A 21,307-nucleotide genomic window follows, 5' to 3' on the forward strand; every position below is an offset into this window, starting at 1 on the left:
TATACGGCCTCTTCAGTTACTCTAGAATCCCCCATCACAATCTTGTTATTTAGAACAATCTGGGTTTTATTAGCATTCAGTTTATATCCAGATACTAATCCAAATAGGTGTGCTTCCTCTTCTATCACCGGCATTGCTATATTGGGGTCTCTAGTGACAAGTGCGATATCGTCGGCGTATGCCAAGGTTTTGGTATTGTGACTACGTATTTGAATTGGTGAAATATTTATAAAATTGTCAAGCCAACGGATAAATGGATCGATATATATTGCAAATAAGAGGAGTGAGCAGGGGCATCCCTGCCTAGTTCCTCTCGTGATTGCAAAGTTTTCTGACAGGAGCCCATTAACTAATACTCTAGCACTTGGTTTATTATATAGGCCTTGAATGGCCATAATACATTTGTCGTTGATTCCACTATAAGACATTGCCTTCCATAAAAATCTCCAGGAGACCTCTATCAAACGCTTTCTCTGCGTCAAGAAGTATAAGCGCCATAGGGTCTCCTGTGGACTCTGTATAGTCAAACAGTGAGATCACCCGTTGAACATGGTCAGTTGTTGACCTTCCTGGTATAAATCCATGTTGGTGTTTGAATACTATTTTATTTATTATTGGTGCCAATCTTGCCGCCAGGAGTTTCGAGTAGATTTTTGAGTCCCCATTTATTAGAGTAATTAGTCGATATGAACCTAAATCAAGCGGATTTTTTTTTTCCAAGAATACCACAATCTTAGCTTCTGACCAGGATGGGGGGGTGTACCTCCCTGAAATATGTGGCTAAACAAAGTCATCAGTATTATTTTTAATTGATCAGCAAATTTCAGATAAAACTCATATGGTATCTTATCCAGTCCTGTCGCTTTTCCACTCTTTAATATTTTTAAAGCTAGTAGGATCTCATCCCAGTTGGGTAATTTATCCAGCCTGTCCTGGTCCTTCTTCTCAAATCTAGGACCTCGATTTACATCTAAATAAAGATCTGGATCCCCCAATCCACTTATCAGTTCAGTATAGAGATCTTGATAGAATCTCTGGAATGTCGCCCTTACTTCATCTGGTTCTGATTTTATACCTAATCTCGGGTCTTGGATTTCTCTAATAGTGCTTGCTGATGCCTCTTCTCTAACACGCATCGCTAACTGATGCCCAACCAGTTCGCTCAGTTCATATATCTTTTCCTTATTTACTGATGCTTTAGTGATGACTTTTTCCCCTATTATTTCTGTGATAAGGTTTTTTGCAATGGCTACCTGAGACCGTGCACTGTCTAACTCCTGGCCTTGTTGAGCTGCAGCAATCAGATCTTCTTCGGCTTTGCCCAAGTTATAATGTAGTGCAGCTAAGTGGGATTTCCCTTCCTTGTTAGACCTGAGAGAAAATTGTAGGGTCTCACCTCTTATGCCCGCTTTTAGGGCATCCCATACGATTACTATTGATCTACTTCCAATATTATCTGCTATAAAGCCCGGAATCCACCCCTTCATGTGTTCGCAGTACTTTTCATTCATTAATAGAGCCCTTTCGAACGTCCAGCTCTTAGTTGTATGGTTATTCGGAATATATGATAGTTTTAAAGTTACTGGGTTATGATCTGATAGTAGGCGTGGTAATTTATCTATCGTACACACACTTATCAGTGAATTTGATAAAAGCATGTAGTCAAGTCTTGCATGTCGCGAATGTGGATATGAGTAGAATGTGAATCCAGGATCTCCCCAGTGATTATGCTGCCACCCATCTATAAGGCTATGTACCAAACATAAGTCTTTTAGAGCCCGAAAGACTCTAGGTTTCCTGCCATGATATTTAAATTCAAGACCCATAGTCCAGTCCCCGGGGAGATGTAGGTTAAAACCTCCGCACACTATAAGGGGTAGAGGCCAATGAGCAAGCTCGTTGGAGATCTTTATTAGCACCTCTGGTTCATCACAAACACTCCCATATATAGTACAAATTGGTATTTTATTTCACCCCTTATTGTACTTGCATTCGGCGATTGCCCACCTCCCGAGTTTATCGGACAATACTCTATCAAATTCTTCTTAAGCAACATAGATTGGATAGCACACTACCGAAATGCTTATCTGGCCGTCAGCCTTTGGAACACTCAAATTTCTTAGATCTGTCTCCTAACAGCTCACCGTCAGATCTTGTAACTTTTGAAGGTCCATCTTTCAAACTGCTTCCTAGGCACAGTCAAACAAGTTTCTTCTCATTGCCAGGGTGCAGCATTTGGTGTATGCTGAATTTTATTTAAACTAAAATATCAATACCAGCAGCCCTCTTGGAAATGTCAGCTACGCATAGTGAGTTCTGCATGAAGGGCATAGCTGAAGAAGCATAGTAACTTAACAACTGAACTTGCGTCAAAAAAAATGTGTTTAGTCTTCTGTTGTGCCATTGGGCTGGGATGCCCTGCTCCACTGAGCCATAGTTCCTCTTGTAACAGGTGGCACTGAGCACGGCCTTCACGCACGCCAAGAATGCTCTGAGCCTTGCATGACATTTCGTCATGCCCTTCAAGTAGTCTCCTCTCTCCCAGAGTTTGCTGTGTTTCACCTTCAGCCTTTGTAGCAACCACAGGGTGCAGCGCAAGACCATGGCCCAATTTTAAAACCCTTCCCTTTTTTTATAGAACTTATTGGGTATCTCCTGCAGGCTCTGCAATCAGAGTAGAGCTCTCAGACCCGCTAGGTATTGCATTGATGTGCTGCTAGGGGGATTTTGGGACTTGTTCTTTGCCCCCAAGTCCCCCACCCCCGCTGAGTCCAGCTGACCCAAGGACATACATATGGTCCTTTCCCTGAGCCCAGTCCCCGCCTCATAACCCATTGCGCATGAACACTAGCCATCCCATGATATTCTCGGGCGGAGGCAGGAAATGGCCTTTCGGCGAGGTATGCCCATGTCCTCATATCGGCAGAGCCTGTAGTCACAGCATTAAGCTGTTCCCAACAATTCCTAGACACAGGCTGACACAGCAAGCCACACCCTTGTCAAGTGCTCCAGAGCCATGTCTTTGTTTTCTCTTTCCTCCTCCGTAATAGGCTGATTCGATGGAATGCTATACTTTAATCAGTCGATATAAGTAACAAAAGGAATTATGAACACCAAGCTTTACGTAAATAAGGTGCTTAATTAACGTGTTATTATTTCAATCAGTGACACTTATAAAGCGCGCTACATACCCGTGGGGTCTCAAGGCGCTGGGGGGGGGGGGGAGCCGCTACTGCTCGAACAGCCAGGTCTTCAGCTTCTTCCTGAAGGAGAGGTGGTCTTGGGTCAGGCGCAGGTCGGTCGGGAGGGAGTTCCAGGTCTTGGCGGCCAGGTGGGAGAAGGACCTTCCTCCTGTAGTCGCTCTTCGGATGCGGGGGACGGCGGCGAGGGCGTGGTTGGCTGATCGGAGGTGGCGTTTGGGAGCGTAGAAGTTGACTCGGCTGTTGAGGTAGCTCGGGCCTTGGTCGTGTAGGGCTTTGTGTGCGTGGGTGAGGAGGCGGAAGGTGATTCTTTTGTTGACGGGGAGCCAGTGAAGGTCTCGCAGATGTCCGGAGATGTGGCTGGTTCGTGGGATGTCGAGGATGAGTCTGGCTGAGGCGTTCTGGATCCGCTGGAGTCTCTTCTGGAGCTTGGCGGTGGTCCCGGCGTAGAGGGCGTTGCCGTAGTCCAGTCGGCTGGTGACGAGGGCCTGGGTGACGGTCTTCCTGGTCTCGGTGGGGATCCACCAGAAGATCTTCCGTAGCATGCGTAGGATGTTGAAGCATGCCGAGGAGACGTTGTTGACTTGCCTGGTCATGGAGAGGGAGGAGTCCAGGATGAAGCCCAGCAACACGGTTGTGCTTTGCACGTGAGGAACATAGACTTGTAACAACTATTACAGGTTCACTTGCAGAACACCCTTCATTAAACAATCCTGCTGACGTGGTAGTATTGGAGGAATCAGGACCACTGCAGTTTTAAGGTAATGTGCGTCATCCCCAAGTCCTCTTCCACTGTCGCCTGCTGAACGGCTGGGGTTCTGTATGTGTGTTGAATAGGAAATGGTGACGTGATTCTGGCAGAAGATACACCCTTCAGAGAAATAGTACTTTGTGCATATGAATGAATCTGCGTTGAAAGATGTAACTTACAATTATCAAAATATTCGTTATATCCATTCCTGCCAATCTTATCACAACAACTGTTTAGGGATAAATTCGCACAGTTTATAGCTAGCAGAATGGCTGTTCTTCAGTTTGAGGCTACATTTACTCAGAGTCAACTAAGTCACTTAAATATCCATCATTTAATGGTACTTGAATAAAAAAATAATTTTCACTGAAATAGAGGCGCATTTGATTGTTACTACATTTACATTTAATTAGTTCATGCTGACCTGCCCCTGCAGCGTATTCTCGCTAAAGTGGCATGATTTCCTCGCTTTCGTTTCATCACGTTTTCTATTTTCTGTTATTAAAGTGCGCTACGAAGTTGGATCCTTAAGCAACATACATTATAAATCTATCAAAATAGCTAAATATATGGTTTACAAAAATATGAAAAAACTCGTATGCATTTAATCTATACTTCATAGAACATACTTTGCAGTTTCTTAGCTTCCTGCTGTGAGTGTTAACAAGGATGCTTTGTAGAGAGATGCATTAATGAAGGGAACTCTATGGATTGCATACTTGGCAGGCACTTCCTATTTCTCTGCTGCATCAAAATATACTCGGCTTGGGAGAAATCGGATGCTATTTCTATTTTAGACATTTGCTATACGTAGTTTCTGATCTCAATCAATGTTTCTGTCAGCATTACTGAAACGCACTGGTAGAGAGATCAAATATTTTTGACACCCCTTTGTAAACTGGTACATTGTCACCTAATGGTCAATTCAGAGCACCACATAATTAGGTGAATAAAAAAAAGGAGAACTTAGTAACGTAGGTAAGAGGACTTTTGGTGATGTAGAGGCCAGCTAGATGCTATGTATTCTTTGGTACCGTTCTTCTGTTATTCCTGCGAGTGTGTCCTCAGCAAAGACTGTGTTAAGTCCTCTCTGATTGGGATGCAGGAGAGGTAGAATTTTCTGAATTATGAATGGCAGGAAGTTAAGGGCTTTGCCCCCTGCCATAGTGACTGTCAGCATTATTTGTGTTTTACAGAAAAAAACACAATAAGGGGATTTAGTTCAGCAAAGAAAAACTGTTGTCCTGATATGAAGTGTATTTTCCTGACCCTACTTAGGTTACATTGCGGGTTTTATATTTCTCAGGTATTCATTGCTGTATATGGTAGACTGAGATAGGAGAAATCTATATCGAATGGCTTTTCCAAAGAATGGTAGGTCTTCTGATCCTTGAGAATAATGGTCCTCTGGTGGGTAGGCTGCCGCCAATGAGTTTCTGTCGACAGAGTCAAGCGAGGTTCACCTTATCGCATCTCAGTGGTTGCCCTACCTCTAAAAATATGTAAGGCGAGTATGAGTTTGGCAGAGTCGGCCTACCATTGGTTTGCTGCAAATTTTCCTCTGCCATCAGCCTCTACATGCCCCAATAATTATTTTCGGCAAAATGCCATTGTGTTAATATTTAATGTCCCTTTGAATTCTAGGATCATGAGTTTGTCTAGTCAGGGTGCAGGGTATTTAATTATGTTGGTTCAGGTGGTCTTCAGTTCCTGTTGGTGGTCTTAATCCAGACTGTTGAACATAAAGGACAACATTTTGCACAGCTTGTTCCTGTGGTGGTTTAGTTGACTCTTTTTCAAAACTTTGCAGTGAAAGTAAATTTGAAATTGGCCAATGGCGTCCTAAGAAAAAAGGTTCTGTGACTTTGACTTTATGTTGGAAGCAAATGTCCACGGACTCGATAATTCTCGCCTCGGTGCCTACTCTAATCATGGGGTCCCACGCTGCAACTCTGGGCAATAGCTTGCTTAATCTCCACTACGGCGGCCCACCCGCTGCGGGATGCCTGGCTTTCACCTTGGGGATGCCCAGTAGGGGTTATCTCACAGGGAAAAAGCCAGGACGGGTTCCCAAGGCAAGCGCCTTGATGCCTTCGGGTGATACGTGCGCTATATAAATCGCAATACATACATACATACATACTTGCATCTCGTTTTTAGGTCTCGTCTAGGCAGCGCTTGCACTGTCTCGTTGAGACATCAGTATACACTATAGCGTGGAAGCTTTGTGGAAGCTCCGCCCACTCTCCACCCATTATTTTAATTGGATTGTGTCTTAAATGCTGCCTTCAGATTGGCTGTAGGCTTTTTAGTCCCTCCTTATGATGACATGTCATCATTTGTATCCTTCCACGGCTATTGGCCCCTTTACTGCAGACTACTTTCTTCCTGCGCCTCGTGCATACCCCCCCCCCGCAGTCCGATGCCTGGTTTGCCTTTATCACCTCAGAGCAATCTTTCTCGGTGTGCTTTATACAAGCACCAGTTACCGTTATGCAAGGACACATTCATTATTTGGTAGGCGCCGGGAGATTAAGTGACGTTGAGCGGACGCCAAGGCTCAAACTCGGTTCCCCAGCGCCTAAGTCAGCAGTCTAGCTCTCCCCTTTCAAGGACTTTGAAGATATGGGGACGTTAGTGGTAGGCGTGTTTTTGAACGAAAAAGGGGTGGAGAGAGAAATCATTGGGTCCGTTTAAAATTTCCTTCAATCTGGCTAACTGGTGTGAGTGGCTCACAGTTTTCAATCCAGTACACAAAGTCCTAGAAATGCACGGACCATGAAAAGCTCAGTCTATTTTGTTGGTGAATATTTCCGTTGCAGTAGTGTTTCTTCAAGTTCTAGCATGCCTTGAACGAGATGAGGTAATGGAGCTGTTTCATTTGCTTGCTCTCTGTTCTAGCCAATGGGGAACTGAGATTGTCAGATCGGAGCGCGCCACTTATTTCTGCTCAAGCTAGTGGCATCGTTGTTTGAAATGCCTACAGAGGAGTCCGAGTTGAGTGCAAAGTCTAGAGGTTTCTTGACTCACCCCTGTTGGTTTCCCTTCAGGGATGGAGCGTGTGAGAAGGACTGTGCTGGACCCTGAACAAGCCTCTGATGAAGTGGGAGTGAGTGCAACAGGACTGGGGTATTGCTTAACTACTTTACTAGTCAGTCTTCTGCCCATCTCTTGCGCCACACTTTCTGATACCTTCACTATCTTAAGGCTTTTAACAACCAAGTTTTTGAATATTTAAGTCCGTAGATATACGCAAAACCGCAGGTACTAGAATGCCATAAAAAAAGTTATTTGGGGGAGGGTGGGAGGGATGGAGTTTAAACATTGGCATAGACCGTGTGCAGTCATGTGACAGAGGGACGCTGAAAGTCTAATATGGGGTTTAGGAATTACTTTGTTTATAAAATGTTATTGCTTGAGATAAAGTGCCATGCAGAGTGTTAGAAAATATGACGCTTGCTATGAAAGGTCTTTCCTTTACTCTAGTTTTTTATTGGTTTTGGGTGAAAGCATATAGTCAAGTCAAGTCAAGTCAAAAGATTTATATAGCGCGCTACATACCCGGAGGGTCTCAAGGCGCTTGGAGGAGGGTGGGGAGTTATTTGTCGAATATCCAAGTTTTAAGTTGCTTTCTGAATGCTAGATGGTTCTGAGTGAGTCGAAGGTGAGTGGGGAGTGAGTTCCAGGTTTTAGCTGCGAGGTAGGAAAAGGATCTACCTCCCATGGTGGTTTTATTGATGCGAGGTACGGTAGCAAGGGCTTGGTTGGAGGATCGTAGCTGACGGGAGGGGGTGTAGAAGGAAAGACGTGTGTTGAGGCATTCGGGTCCAATTTCATAAAGTGCTTTGTGTGCGTGGGTTAGGAGTCGGAAAGTGATCCTCTTATTGACGGGGAGCCAGTGGAGGTTTTTCAGGTGACTAGAGATGTGGTCTTTACGCGGGATGTCTAGTATGAGTCTGGCTGATGCGTTCTGGATGCGTTGGAGTTTATTCTGGAGTTTTGCGGTGATACCGGCGTATAGGGTGTTTCCGTAGTCCAGGCGGCTTGTAACCAGTGCATGGGTGACCGTTTTTCTGGTTTCGGTGGGGATCCAGCGAAATGTTTTATGAGCATGCGGAGAATGTTGAAGCAAGATGATGAAACGGCGTTTACTTGTCTGTTCATAGAGAGTGAAGAGTCCAGGATGACGCCCAGGTTCCGTGCGTGGTCCGTCGGGATTGGTGCTTTTCCAAGGGCCTCTGGCCACCAAGAGTCGTCCCAGGCGGAGGGGGAGGTGCCTAAGATAAGGACTTCTGTTTTGTCTGAGTTCAGTTTCAGACGGCTGTGCTTCATCCACTCGGCTACTTCTTTCATTCCTTCATGTAGGTTAGTTTTGGTGGTGTTAGGGTCTTTGGTGAGTGATAGGATCAGTTGAGTGTCATCCGCGTAGGAGATGATGTTGAGGTTGTGTTGGCGTGCGATGGCCGCGAGGGGGCTCATGTATACGTTGAAGAGGGTGGGACTGAGTGAGGACCCTTGGGGTACGCCGCAGATGACTTCAGTGGCCTCTGAGTTGAATGGTGGGAGGCGGACTCTCTGGGTTCTTCCGGTGAGGAACGAGGTGATCCATTCCAGTGCTTTTCCTTGTATTCCGATGTTTCTGAGGCGCTGTAGAAGGGTGCTATGGCAGACTGTGTCGAAGGCTGCGGAGAGGTCGAGGAGGATGAGGGCGACTGTGTCTCCATTGTCCAGGAGAGTTCGAATGTCGTCTGTTGCTGCGATGAGGGCGGTCTCCGTGCTGTGTTTGGCTCGGAAGCCGGACTGTGAGGAGTCGAGGGATTTGTTTGTTTCGAGGAAGGCGGCGAGCTGGTTGATGACAGCTTTCTCGATGACTTTGGCTGGGAATGGAAGAAGCGAGATGGGGTGGTAGTTTTTGAGTTCGGTGGGGTCCGCTGTGGGTTTTTTCAGAAGGGCGCTAAGTTCTGCGTGTTTCCAGCTTTCCGGGAAGGTGGCGGAGTTGAGGGAGCAGTTGATGACGTCTCGAAGGTGTGGTGCTATGATGGAGTCTGCTTTGAAGTTGTGGTTAGGGCAGGGGTCTGTGGGGGATCCTGAGTGGATGGAGTTCATCAGACGGATGGTGTCCTCAGTGGAGATTGGGTTCCAGTCATTAAGGATATTCAAGGGGGGTGAAGGTTCTGCAGAAGGTTGGGTGGGTTGGTCTCCGGGTCGGTTGTCGGAGCTGTTGTGGATGTCTGCGATTTTGTTGTGGAAGAACCTAGCTAGGGAGTCGCAGAGGGCTTGAGAAGGGGTGATGTCGTTGGAGTTGGCTGAGGGGTTGGTAAATTCTTTGACGATGTTGAATAATTCCTTGCTGTTGTGGGCGTTGTTGTCTAGTCGGTCTTTGAATGCAGCTTTCTTGGCAGATCGGATTAGTTGGTGGTGTATGCGGGTGGCGTTCTTGAAGGCGTCCCAGGTGCTGGTGTTTGGGTCTTTTTTCCAGGCCTTCTCGAGGGAGCGACAGAGTTTCTTGGATTTCTTAAGATCATCGTTGAACCAGGATGCGTTTTTGCTGCCTAGTTTGATTTGACGTTTTTTCAGCGGTGCTAGGATGTCGGCGCTGTTGGATAGCCATTGGGAGAGGTTAATGGCTGCTTGGTCGGGGTTTGAGGAGTGGGCAGGGGGGTTTTGGAGAAGCGATGAGGAGATCTGGTCGATGGTGATTTTGTTCCAGTTTCTTCGCATAGTAGGTTGAGGATGGTTGTGAGTTGTGGTCTTTTTGTAGATAAAGTGAACGCAGCTGTGGTCCGTCCAAAGGAGAGTAGTGGTGTGACTGAAGGAGACATGTTTGCTGGAGGTGAAGATAGGGTCGAGTGTGTGCCCAGCGATGTGGGTGGGCATAGTGACAAGTTGTTTGAGTCCGAGGTTGGCGAGATTGTCCAGAAGGGAGGTGGCGTTGCTGTCATTGCTCTTTTCTAGGTGAAAGTTGAGGTCTCCCAGCAGAATGTATTCCTCGGAAGGGAGGGCGTGTGGGGTGATAAAGTCAGTGATAACGTCGCTGAATTGTGCACCGGGTCCTGGAGGTCGGTAGAGGAGTGTGCCTCTGAGTGTGGTTTTGGGGTCGGTGTGGATCTGGAAGTGAAGGTGTTCGGCGCTGGTAAGGTTGACGTCTGAGCTCAGCTCAGTGGTTTTGACGTAGGTTACTGAGAATCATAAACCGAATTCCAAAGCCAAATCCTCCAAAATCTTGCCACCAGAAGTCATATTTGACGCTATTAGGGTGCTAATGTCACATTCCCAGAGGTAGAGAGGCTTGGGGCCAATGCAGTTATGAGGTAGTAGGTGTCAGAGGGAAATGGACTCTGTTTGAGGCTGAATAGTTATATATTAAGTTTGAAGTTAGTGTGGGTGGGACTGTCTTCATTGTCCTCAATCCAGAACTGACCGTTCGCATGCATCGTTTTCAGTTGATGTTGGCATCAATGGGACCTTGGGAAATTGCTAGACCTGCCAAATTACCTTTGCTTAAGGGATTCTGGAATATATTGTCAAAGTGTAACTGCAAGTTCAAACAGTGATGCGGATGGAGCAGTAATAACTACAGTGATCTCCTGGAATATTCTCTGTCCGCAAAGCACCATGCTCCTGGTACTACTGGCTGGAGTTCTGCCATGAAACAAGGTGCACGTAGGCTTTGTTCCACTATGCCTTCCTTCTTTATCTCCCTACTTGTGAGCTTGATCCTCTCTATAATCATCAATCCAGCCTCTTCTCCTCTCAGATTAAATTGGCAGTGCTTCTTTTGAAGATCCTATGACTAGTACTTGCAGTAATGAGAATAGTGTGAGAGGCACCTCTGTATGTAGTGTTCAGTCCCTGACAAACATATTTCTGGACTGGTATAACACAGCCTCTCCTTGAATTCACATGATATACCATTTACTTGCTTTCATGTAAGAATATTTATCCTCTTGGTGGGACTCTGATGGTAAGCAATAACCAGCCAATTGGCTAGTTCCCTTTAAAATACAAGAATTCTTCCAATAGAATAAAACTTCCACACTTTCTACTTTCTTTCCATGATTTCTCCCTCATTCCTTGGCTTTGCAGAGCTGGCTGAATTGGGCTGGCTCCAAATAGTGAGCAAAAAAAGGTCCTTTGAATTTCAGAGTTATGAGTTTATTAAATGTGTGTTACACCACCTGTAATTCAGTGTCCTTCCTCTTCTGTACTCCTTTAAGTGATTAAAAGATTGTATGCCTATACTACCAGGAGTCCTTGTGGTACTCTTTTCTGTGCTCAGATCAGTGTGTTAACAGCGGCATGCAGGCTCTGGCTAACACTTTGTAGGTTAGCAGCCTGGTTTTCTTTTTGGCACTGACGGGGTTCATCCCTGGGCAGGTTCATTTTTTAATAACTGTGTGTACACATGTACTGGTGGCAGGCTACATGGTACAATCATTTCTCTTTTGAAGTAGTTGTATGCCTCTTTTCTCCGTTTACAGTCTTGTTGTTTCGTTGCAGGGGTGGTTCAGCCCTGGCCAGGTCTTTGTGTTGGACGAGTACTGTGCCAGGTACGGAGTGCGCGGCTGCCACCGGCACCTCTCCTACCTCACCGAACTGATTGAGCATGCAGAGAGCGGTGCCGTCATAGACCCCACCCTGCTTCACTACAGCTTCGCCTTCTGCGCCTCACACGTTCATGGCAACAGGTAACATTTTGTAGAATTTAACATGCCACCATCACAGGCATGGTTACCAGTAAGGCAAATGGCCCCTTGACTGTTGTTGGCTTAGTAAAATGCTTCATGTTCCAGGCTTCAACGCCGGTGCCACTGCAGCTGTTACACCTGTGGTAGCTTCGCCCCTGTGTGCCACCTGCTCTATGGACTTCCCTTACGGGCTCGGACAACTATTCCATTTATGGCCACTAAACTCTGCAATGTAGTGACTGAGATCATTCCTGTTCAGAAGATTAGGATGGAAGGTTGTCCAGTCACTCAATGTGAAAACTCTCCTCTAGTCGGTGTTTTATCATGACAACGTCACCAGAAGGCTTTGATGGCCACAGTTTAGGTACTAAGAATGATGTACAGATCTGTAACACTATTAATTTCAATCTGATGCTCATTACTATCGATTTAATTTTCTTCCCATAATTCCCAGTGCTTCCGGGTCCAGACTATCAGGTCCAATTAGCACCGGTCCTCTAATCTTTGGGCCCAGACACTTTGGGCAGCCGCGCACCTAGGCCCCTGCCCGACCCTTGTAGAAGCAGACACAGGGCCGGTCCTAGGACTAATGGGGCCCCGGGCAGAAAGGGACTGTGTGGGGCCCTTCTAATTTGCATACAGTGTGAAATCACAGGAAATTACATTACAGGAAGTCCCATCAATTCACTATTGTTGAGAGGCTTTGCAAGAAGCAGTTTTCTTGGTGCACATAACAGTAAAACAATAAAAAATAAATATTAAAACTAATAAAACAAGTAAACATATTTTTAAGTCCTACACATGGATATACTTTATTTTAGTCCTTCGGTACAAGTCCTGCCTCCCAGTTGTCATGTTAGTAAATGCTGGCCACCTCTGTACAGTAATTGTTCCCAGAGTCAGTGCTGTGACATACCACTGGGATGGGCTGCCCCAGGCTTGCCAGCTAATCTATTTGTTTTGTACCACCTTTTGATCAACCTGCTTGCCTACATCAATGCCTTAGTAAGCAAAACAAGTTGGAAATTTGGCATACAACAGGTGCTTGCAGTAGGATCCAGGACAAATATCTAAAACGAAGAACAACACTTCACCCTGCCACTCTACTTTGGTAGGCCTCAGAGCACTGGACCATGGCTGCGAGGTCCAGGCGAGAGGAGGACTCTCATGTGCCTTTTCTGTACTGAATCATGCTGCATGGGGCAAGCGAGCGGGAACAGTGGTGTAGCAAGGAGGTAAATTGTTCCTTCCCACTACTCTCTTGTCATTGACTGGACAGTAAAATGTAGCCATATGTTGGGTGCATTGGGCCCATAACTCCTCTAGACCATGGTTCCATTGTACTTCCTACACTATTTCTAGGGACACCCTTCAGAGGGTGCCTTTTGCCCTTGGCAGGGAATCCAGGAACTCTGCTGCAAAGTCCAGGGCAGCAGACTCTCTCACTTGGGCTTCCCAGCTATGGCTGTGGTTGTGAGGCCTAGGCGAGTATGGGCCTTGTCTGATCTCCAAAGCTCCGGATCGTGGCTATGCGGTCAATGGAAGAAGGAACCATTATCATAGTGGCAATGTAGACATCAGCCCTGATGGAAGAAAATGATACCAGACAGTAAACCACAGCCATAATTTAGGTACATTAGTTCCCTAACATCCTTGAGCCCTGGTGCAACTGCATCAGCGGCACTATTGTTGACTACATGGTGCAACTGCATCAGCGGCACTATTGTTGACTACACCCGCTAATAGAGGACCCATGGTCCTCAAAACCATGGTGTCCACTGCTGCTAAGCTCCTTCTCCCCTGAGTGTCCAGCCATGGCTGCAAGGGCCAGGGAAGGGAGGGACTCTTCCAGGCCTCACAGCTCTGGAACATGGCTGTGAAGCCCATAAAAGAAAGGGAAGAATCACAGCAATGGTGCCATGGTGCAAAGTAAAAGTGTTCCCTCACCCTCGTCCACTGGCTGCTGTGTACTGTAAAGCCATGTTTTGGGAAGATTTGAATTCTTTCTATCCCTGAGCCTGGTGCCACTGCACCTGCTGCACTACCGATTGCTATGCCCCTGACACATACCCATGCACAGGGCCAGGGTAAAGTGCTGTGAGACAAATGCAATTGGGCCCACGGGTGGGGTCCTACATGAGCCACCCCCTCTCCTGGACCTATCAGTCTTACTGTAGCATTGAGAGAATTCGGAGAGGGGGCCAACTACCCATGGGTCTGGCAGCACTGAGCCATGGCTGCAAGGCCCAGGGAAAAGGGGGCCTCCGCAAGGTCTTTCGTTTCTCCCCCATGGCTACGAGGTGTAGTATAGGGGCCTCCAATCCCTTAGGCCTAGCAACTACGTTCTAGTGATGCAAGACCAATGGGAGGAGACCCAGAGAAGGGAAGCCTTCTCCCATGTGACTTGCAGCAATAGTGTAGCACTGTAAGCCCAAGGAATGGGTATTCCCTCCTCTGCACTACTCCACTATGATCCAGAGTGGCAGGGCACAGGGGAGGCTAGTCCCTTCCCCTTGTCCTCACAGCTGCGGTCTGGTGCTGCATGGCCGATTGGATGTGACATACTGCCCTGGGCATCACATCCATGGTCTGGTGCTGCAAGGCCCAGAAGAGGAGAGTCCCCTTCCCTATGCCTCACAGCCTTGGTCTCCAGACATCGCTTTGAGGGCTAAGTAGGGTGACCAATGTTCCATTATCACTTCATAGGACAATTTGTGCCTTTTAAGACACACTGCACAAGTGGAGACACATTGCGGGTGCAGAGGCATCAGAAGCTGTCTCTTGGGGACCAAGGAAACTATGAGTCACATAGTGGATTTGGGGGATTTTATTCTAAATCCCTCCTTTTAAAGCAGGCCATATAAAAAGATAGCTCAGCCTCAGATTGGGTTCATCAAGCTTGATTACCCTTCACACTATATTTAAGTTGCAATCCCTTTGCCACCTCTTGGAGTAAGCCTTGACAAGTTGCTATTGCACATTTTGAGCGACAAGTTTAGAAAATGAACTCTGGTACCTAAATGGATTGAAATAATCTTAAGCTTTGAAGCACCAGTGGTAAATACCAGTATCTACCAAGTATGCAGTCTAGTAAATACCTTCTGCCACTGGATATGGTCCAGTGGGTACGCTTTAGCCATGGATATTTTACATCTAATCTCAGCTTTATGATGGAAATAAACAACTGATGTTATGGGTGTTGAAGCTGTTACTTTGGATAAAGGTTTGTACACAATGCAGACTGTTTTGTAACATATTAATGAGAATGCATACAATTAATTCATCTACATTGTGAGCAGGTCATTAATGTATAAAGGCCTATAATATAAAGTGAATTTGTTTTCTTGAATTACTTGGATTATGTGATAAATGTATTTACGCTGTGCAACCTGTTAGCGAGTGAAGTTTCTCTCGCTCATGTAGTTTTAAGCTGGGAAGCCCATAACAAAATGACAATTCCCTCAGTGGGGCAGTCTCTTCGTCTTGCCAACAGAATCACCGACACCCCAGTTGTGGTCTGGTGGACTAGTTGGAAATGTGGAAGCAGGAGATGGAGTTTTTAATCCCGGCCTCCAATTGGTCCAAATTGTGTGCTCTTGGGCAAACACTTTTGTGAATTTATTGTGCTGCTGTTCCTTTTCTGGCAAGATTTGGAGTATTTGGATTCAATGTAAAAACTACTAGTCAGTTTGATTTTCAAAAATGGCTAAATATTACCTTAGACAATAGAGGTTGCTCAGTCAGATTGTATTGTCAAGTAAACGCAATACAGTGGTAAAAATATAGCCTTTCCCCAAGTATGAGTGCAACCCAGTCCTGGTTCTACTAATGTTACCGACTGTTTTATCCTGGGCAAATAATTCTTTTCCTGTGCCTCATCCAGTGATTTGATAATATGGCAGCACTTTAAAACAGGCTTCATGTTTGAAGTCGATATTAAGAGTGTACTCCCTGGACAGATCCTGAGCATGGATAGAGGAGGGGACAAAATGAGGCTTGAGGTCAGAGCTGCCGACTTTGGAACTGAGGAATTAGACTGCAGTCTGGTCTTGGCTCAACATCCTCTGATCCTGGGTAAATCACTTAATCTATCCGTATCTAAAAAAGGAATATGTCTTCATGAAATGTAATTGGTGCTCATGTAAAGCACTCCAATACGTTTGGGGTGAGTTTGCGCTGTATAAAAACTGTGGGAAAAATGGGTTTCATTAACTCGTTCAAGGCTATTTTCATCTAAGTAATGAAAGGTGCTCATGACCTCACAAGGAGCATGACCCCCTCCTGTGCTGCAACGCCTTCCTTCCTGCCACTGACAGGCATCTCTTTTACAGCTCATCGGCAGCTGAAAGAGAGTTGCTTGTCTTTTTAAATGGTTAGAACTGACACGCGTCAAAATGCGCGATTATGAGCATCATGTTTTGCCTTTGAGTAAGAAATGGTCTGGATCTTAATTCGCAGGCCACACCTGCCAAATGCAGACTGGCCGCACAGATACGTCTGTGGATTTAAGGGCCAGGGGAGAAGGGGCCCCTCCTCGGGGTTTAGCATCCACAGTGGAAGTGCGCCTCTTCCCCTACTCCTTGCAGCGCCACACATGCCTGCGAGGCCCAGGGGAGATACATCCCTTCCCTGGGCCTCACAGTGCTGCAGCATAGGTGTGAGACCTAAATCAGGAAAATACTTTTGGGAGGCCACATGTTGGTGCCCATGCCTAGACAAGGCCCTGAGCAGACAAACCTACTCCAGAGAGGCTGAAGCCTGCTCTCACGGGGTATGTACTAAAGTATGCCCAACAATTTTACTTACAACATTAATTTAGTGAAAAAAGTACATGCTGTATAGGAAAGAACGAACAATAAGACCTACCCTAAAACAATGTACTGTATAGAGTGCGCATTTCGGATATAGTGTGAAGTAAATCAATTTAAAAGATGATGTATCCATCAATATTAATTGTGCATAACGTACTGCAAAGCACGGATGTCTCCCTTTTAAATCCCACTAAATGACCTGGATCTTAAAATTCATTAAAATCGCTTTTCACTACTAATTGTTAATTTCTTTGGCACCTTAAGCCCTTTCATCGGATTTAGACTTCTTCACGGTGGTAGCCGAAACATCAACGGAAAACGCTTCTATGTGCAAAGCAGCAATGTGTCATGCTTTATATGGTTGGACAGCACATGGTTATATTATTCAACGACTTGATTACAAGGTTCGGAGTAAGAACAACCCTGTGGGGAATCCAATTTCACTTGATTAATACTATTTAGTAGCTCTATTAAAAGACGTTTCAAAGTAACGTTTTCATGTAAGATGTCAATTTGTGTTTCCCAGAGTGGGTTCGTAATTACAGGGGCGTCCATAGAGCTGGATAAATGAGCGAGCTCAAGATCCTAACAACCTGCACATTAAGTATTCAGTCTGCAACAGAAAAGTGGGATCGCTTGCCTTAACCCATGAGATGCTGAGGCTTTCTCCCCAATTATGAGCATGTATTGTCTTTTGCTTCTTAGAGCACTTCTGCTTAAACCTTCATAATCTGTTTCCACAGCAGGGGTCTAGGCTAAATGTACATCTTTTTCCCCCACATGTTGCAAATTTTAAAGGTATCCAGGATGTGTTAGATTCTCTGGAGGCAACCAAGAATATATAGCAAAATGTGTTTCCTTTTTTTGGGGGAAAAAATGGAAATAAGTGTTATGGAATAAAGTGCATGTTTTGTAAAAAAGTATATCAACAAAACGTTTGCTGTGCTAAGACTACTGTCTTGTCAGCTTTCAGTAACAGGCCGAAATACAATAAAACATTTTTTACCTCCGTTTATTTTTATTTTTCTAAGAGGTAGTCCATTTTGTCTAATATTTTATGGATTTAACTCACTTGCAGTTTGTTGTTGAAACAGACATGAAAAATCATTACCCCACTTGTGTGGCTGGACCTCACGCCTGCGACATAGACAGATCAAACCAGGGTCAATGTGATGACCTCACTGACTCCTGCGCTGAAATGATATCCGTTGATGGCGATAGGCTCAAGCAGACAAGTGGGGTGCTGTTTTTGTGGGGAGAAATATGGAAACGCAACTGATAAAAATTTAGTAGATCCCAGCAGAATCAGTAACTAACCCTCTTAAAAATGTGAGGAAAATGCATGATTATAGCCAACATTTAAGGTGTGCAGGCATTCTTCGTAAGAATATGTCGCCGGATCCCTTCATGGCGCACGGACTTGGATTTGCCTGCATCTCTAGGTTTCAGAGATGCCCCGAGTGTGTAGGTTTCCCTGCTTACCAGCTGACCTGGAGCCCAAATAATGAAGTCATTCACTATGCCAAGGGAGAGAAAATTGATTTGTACCCCCTCTGCCAGCCCATATGTCAAAACTATGCCCTAAAGAATCAACGTTTCCTCTCGCTTGACACGGTGTTGTGGATGTTCTAGGCCTTGGGGGCAGGGGTAAGGACTGTTGGAGATTAGTGGTAGGGATGCAACCTAACGTCAGTCCAGGCTGGACCTCATCCCATTACTTTTTGAAGAAAATATCCCTGGCATTTAGTTTTTTTTCTGCTCTCCCCAGGGGGGGGGGGCAGATTGGGGATCTATCCCCAAACTCTTTTCTGGGGAGGATGGATGGTACAAAGAGAGAGTTAGAGCCTTAGAGGTAGGGTTATGGCCTGATCTGGGTCGGTGCCCAAACATACCTAGGTATGCCCTCCTTGTCAGCAGACTGGGGTAAAACTCCCTCATCTACTTTGATCCGGGGGTAGGGGCAGAAAGACTGCTTTGGGGTATTATGGGGTGGTGCACAGCCCAATATCTGGACTGACCCTCCCCACACCTCATTTTTCTGACCCCTTGTCCCTGGTGTCTTATAGACTTTCTACTCCCTCCATAGCATGTGGGGAGTTGGGCAGAAAGACGTTTGGGCCCAATCTAGTGTGGGGACATGGCCCGATACCTTGATGGGCCCCAACCATTCTTTGTGTGTTTTTGAACTATTTCTCCCTGGTGGGGTTCTGCCCCCTGGGGAGGTAGAAAGGCTGAAATGGACAGGGTTGGAGGCTTTGCCTGATGTCTCAGATGGCCATCCTTTCCTTTTTGACCATTTCCCCCAGTGTATAGTTATCATTCTGCCCCACCCAGGGGGCAGATTGGGATTAAATCCCCAGTCTGTCCTCGGCAGCGGCGGAGAGACTGTTGGGCCTATTCTAGGGTGACAGCACAGCTTGATGCCCAAGCCCCATCCCTTTTTTAAAACATTTTCCCTGGTGTTTAATGGGCTTTCTGCCCCTGATGGGGGTCAGAAAGAATGCTAAGGCTTTTATTAAATGAAAGCACTGCCCATTGTGTGGAGGGGCCACCTACATCCCTTCTAGGTTGTTTTGCCCTGTTGTCTTTAAGGCTGTCTGCCCCACATGGGGCAGACAGACTGTATGGCTCGATGCAAGGGTGGGCCACACCACCACTTTTTTGCCCTCCAAAAAATCCCTAGGATTAGAGTTTAATGGAACACTTGGCAAAAACACAGGCGGCCACACCCTAAACGTAATGTCTCTGATATCTAGAGGGTGGATCCCTTCTTGGGAATCAAGGTCCCAGGGCAATTCTCAAGCATGGTTCCGCTTGGTAGATGGGATGGGCCCCTTTCCAGCTGTACCTCTTGCGCACAAATCGGTGCTCGGAGGCAGAGTTATGCCTCTGCGCACTGTTCAAAATTAAAGCATACACATCTAATGGCACCGCCTGAATTCAGTTTCTTCACTATGACGTCAGCATGCTGCACATAACAGTAAACAAAAAAAACAATCTTGGGACACAAGGGAATTTTTATTCATCACATCCTAACTTTGCTTTTTGTGGACAAACAGATCACGTCCAGCACACTGAGAATGTACTGCGGTGGATGTGAATAGCTCACCCACTGCAGTTAAGGGATTAAGCATCTCTGATTCGCTGGGTAAAGGTGGTAGAGCGGTCAAAGGCATCATTCAAGAAAATGTGTGGGTGGGGGATGAGTCTATGTACTATACAACATAGCAAACCAAGCAACAGTCAAGTATAAATGTGCCACGGACTGTGTCTACAAAACATTTTTAACAATAATGCTTATTTCGTATCTGACATGTACGTAGAGTATTAAATAGATTGTACGCAAATATTAAACAATATCACACACAGTACTCAGTATACAGTATTGATATGAGTTAAAACTCTTACTATGAAATTGGCAATCTCAAGGTAGAGCACTGCAAACAAGCTGAGCTTTTGTTTAACATAATTTAGTGTCAATGGCTGGCCCCAGGCCAAATGCTTCATACTATGAATGTGAGTCTATACAGTTTGCCAACCTCTGAATGTACTGAGAAAAACTTGTAAGCAAAAGGCAATGGTCAATGCAATGCAACATGCATACACCATATGGAGTTTGCAAATGACTTCGGCTCACAGAACTCTGGAGGTACGTATGGCTTTTGATAAAGTGAAGGCTAGTGATACCTTCTGGCCTAAAATAGGAGACTGTGTAATGTAATGTAAAAGGATTTGTAGAGTGCGGACTAATCACTAGTGATGGCCTCTAGTTGCTGAGCAGTTGCAGAAGGTCCAGAGCATCAGTCGAAGGCTCAGATCTTTGGTTTCTTGTGGAATGTTGCAAGGGAGGTGGCTGTTCTGATGTCCTGGGAGAGGGTGCTCCAAGTCTTTTCTGCTAGATAGGTTAATGAGTGGCCTCTTGCCCTGCCTCTGTGAATGCGTGAAATGTGTGCAAGTGACAGCTGGGCAGAACAGATGTTGCAGGTCGGTTGGTGAAAGTGCAGACAGCTATTGAGGTTGGCTGGTTCATTCTCATGCTGCACTTTGTAGGCAAGGATGGGTATCTTGAAGTGGCAGTGTTTCTGTATGGGGAACCAGTGGAGTTCTGGTAGGTGAGGCGTGATGGATGGGGCTGAGGTGGGGTAGGATGAGAACCAGTCTTGCAGTTGCAATTTGAATGGTTTGTAGCTTGTGTGTGAGGTGGGTGAGTACTCTGTAGTAGAGGGTGTTGCTGTAGTCTTATCTACTCATGATCAAAGCCTGAGTGGCATTTTTTCTGGTGTCCAAGGGGAGCCAGCCACTTAAAGGTGTTTCTGAGCATGTTGAAGCAGGCGGATGTGAATGCATTATTTTGGGTTCTCCTGGCGGGTATGATGTCCAAGATGATAACCAGATTTGAGGACAGTTATTGGGAGTCAGGGTGGGTCCCAATTCAGTGAGCCACCAGGTGGTGCCCCAGAAGGAGTGGTTGGGTCTGAAAATCAGGACTTTCATTTTCCCAGCATTGAGTTTCAGGCAGTTGGTGCGCATCCAAGTAGCAAGTTCCATCATGCAGCATTTGAAGTTGATTTTTGTGTTGACGGGGTATTTTGAGAGGGAGAGAATGAGTTGTGCGTCATTGGCGAAAGAGATGATGCGGAGTCTGTGGGAGTGGGTGATCTTCACAAGGGGGCGCACTTCTAATGTCGAAGAGGGTGGAGCTGAGGAATGACCCCTGTGGGACTCTGCAGATGACTAGTATGTGTTCAGAGGTGAAAGGCAGCAGACATACATGTTGTGTTCTTTCAGACATGAAGGAAAACATCCATTGGATAGCTGGTGCTTGGATTCCTGTGTCATGGAGTCGACTGATGAGTG

General features: G+C 45.9%; 1 protein-coding gene across 2 annotated transcripts in view; it reads left to right on the forward strand.

The window, feature by feature from the left end:
• CADPS2 (calcium dependent secretion activator 2) overlaps positions 1-21,307 on the forward strand; it is a 2,357,592-nt gene that overhangs the window by 1,490,753 nt on the left and 845,532 nt on the right. For both annotated transcript variants that reach the window (XM_086966845.1, XM_086966848.1), the window contains exon 13: positions 11,452-11,639. In XM_086966845.1, the coding sequence (XP_086822971.1) occupies positions 11,452-11,639 (188 nt within the window). The remainder of the gene's footprint in view (positions 1-11,451; positions 11,640-21,307) is intronic.

The sequence above is a fragment of the Lissotriton vulgaris genome, chromosome 1_1, assembly GCF_964263255.1.
Source record: "Lissotriton vulgaris chromosome 1_1, aLisVul1.2, whole genome shotgun sequence".
Classification (NCBI taxonomy): Eukaryota; Metazoa; Chordata; class Amphibia; order Caudata; family Salamandridae; genus Lissotriton; species Lissotriton vulgaris.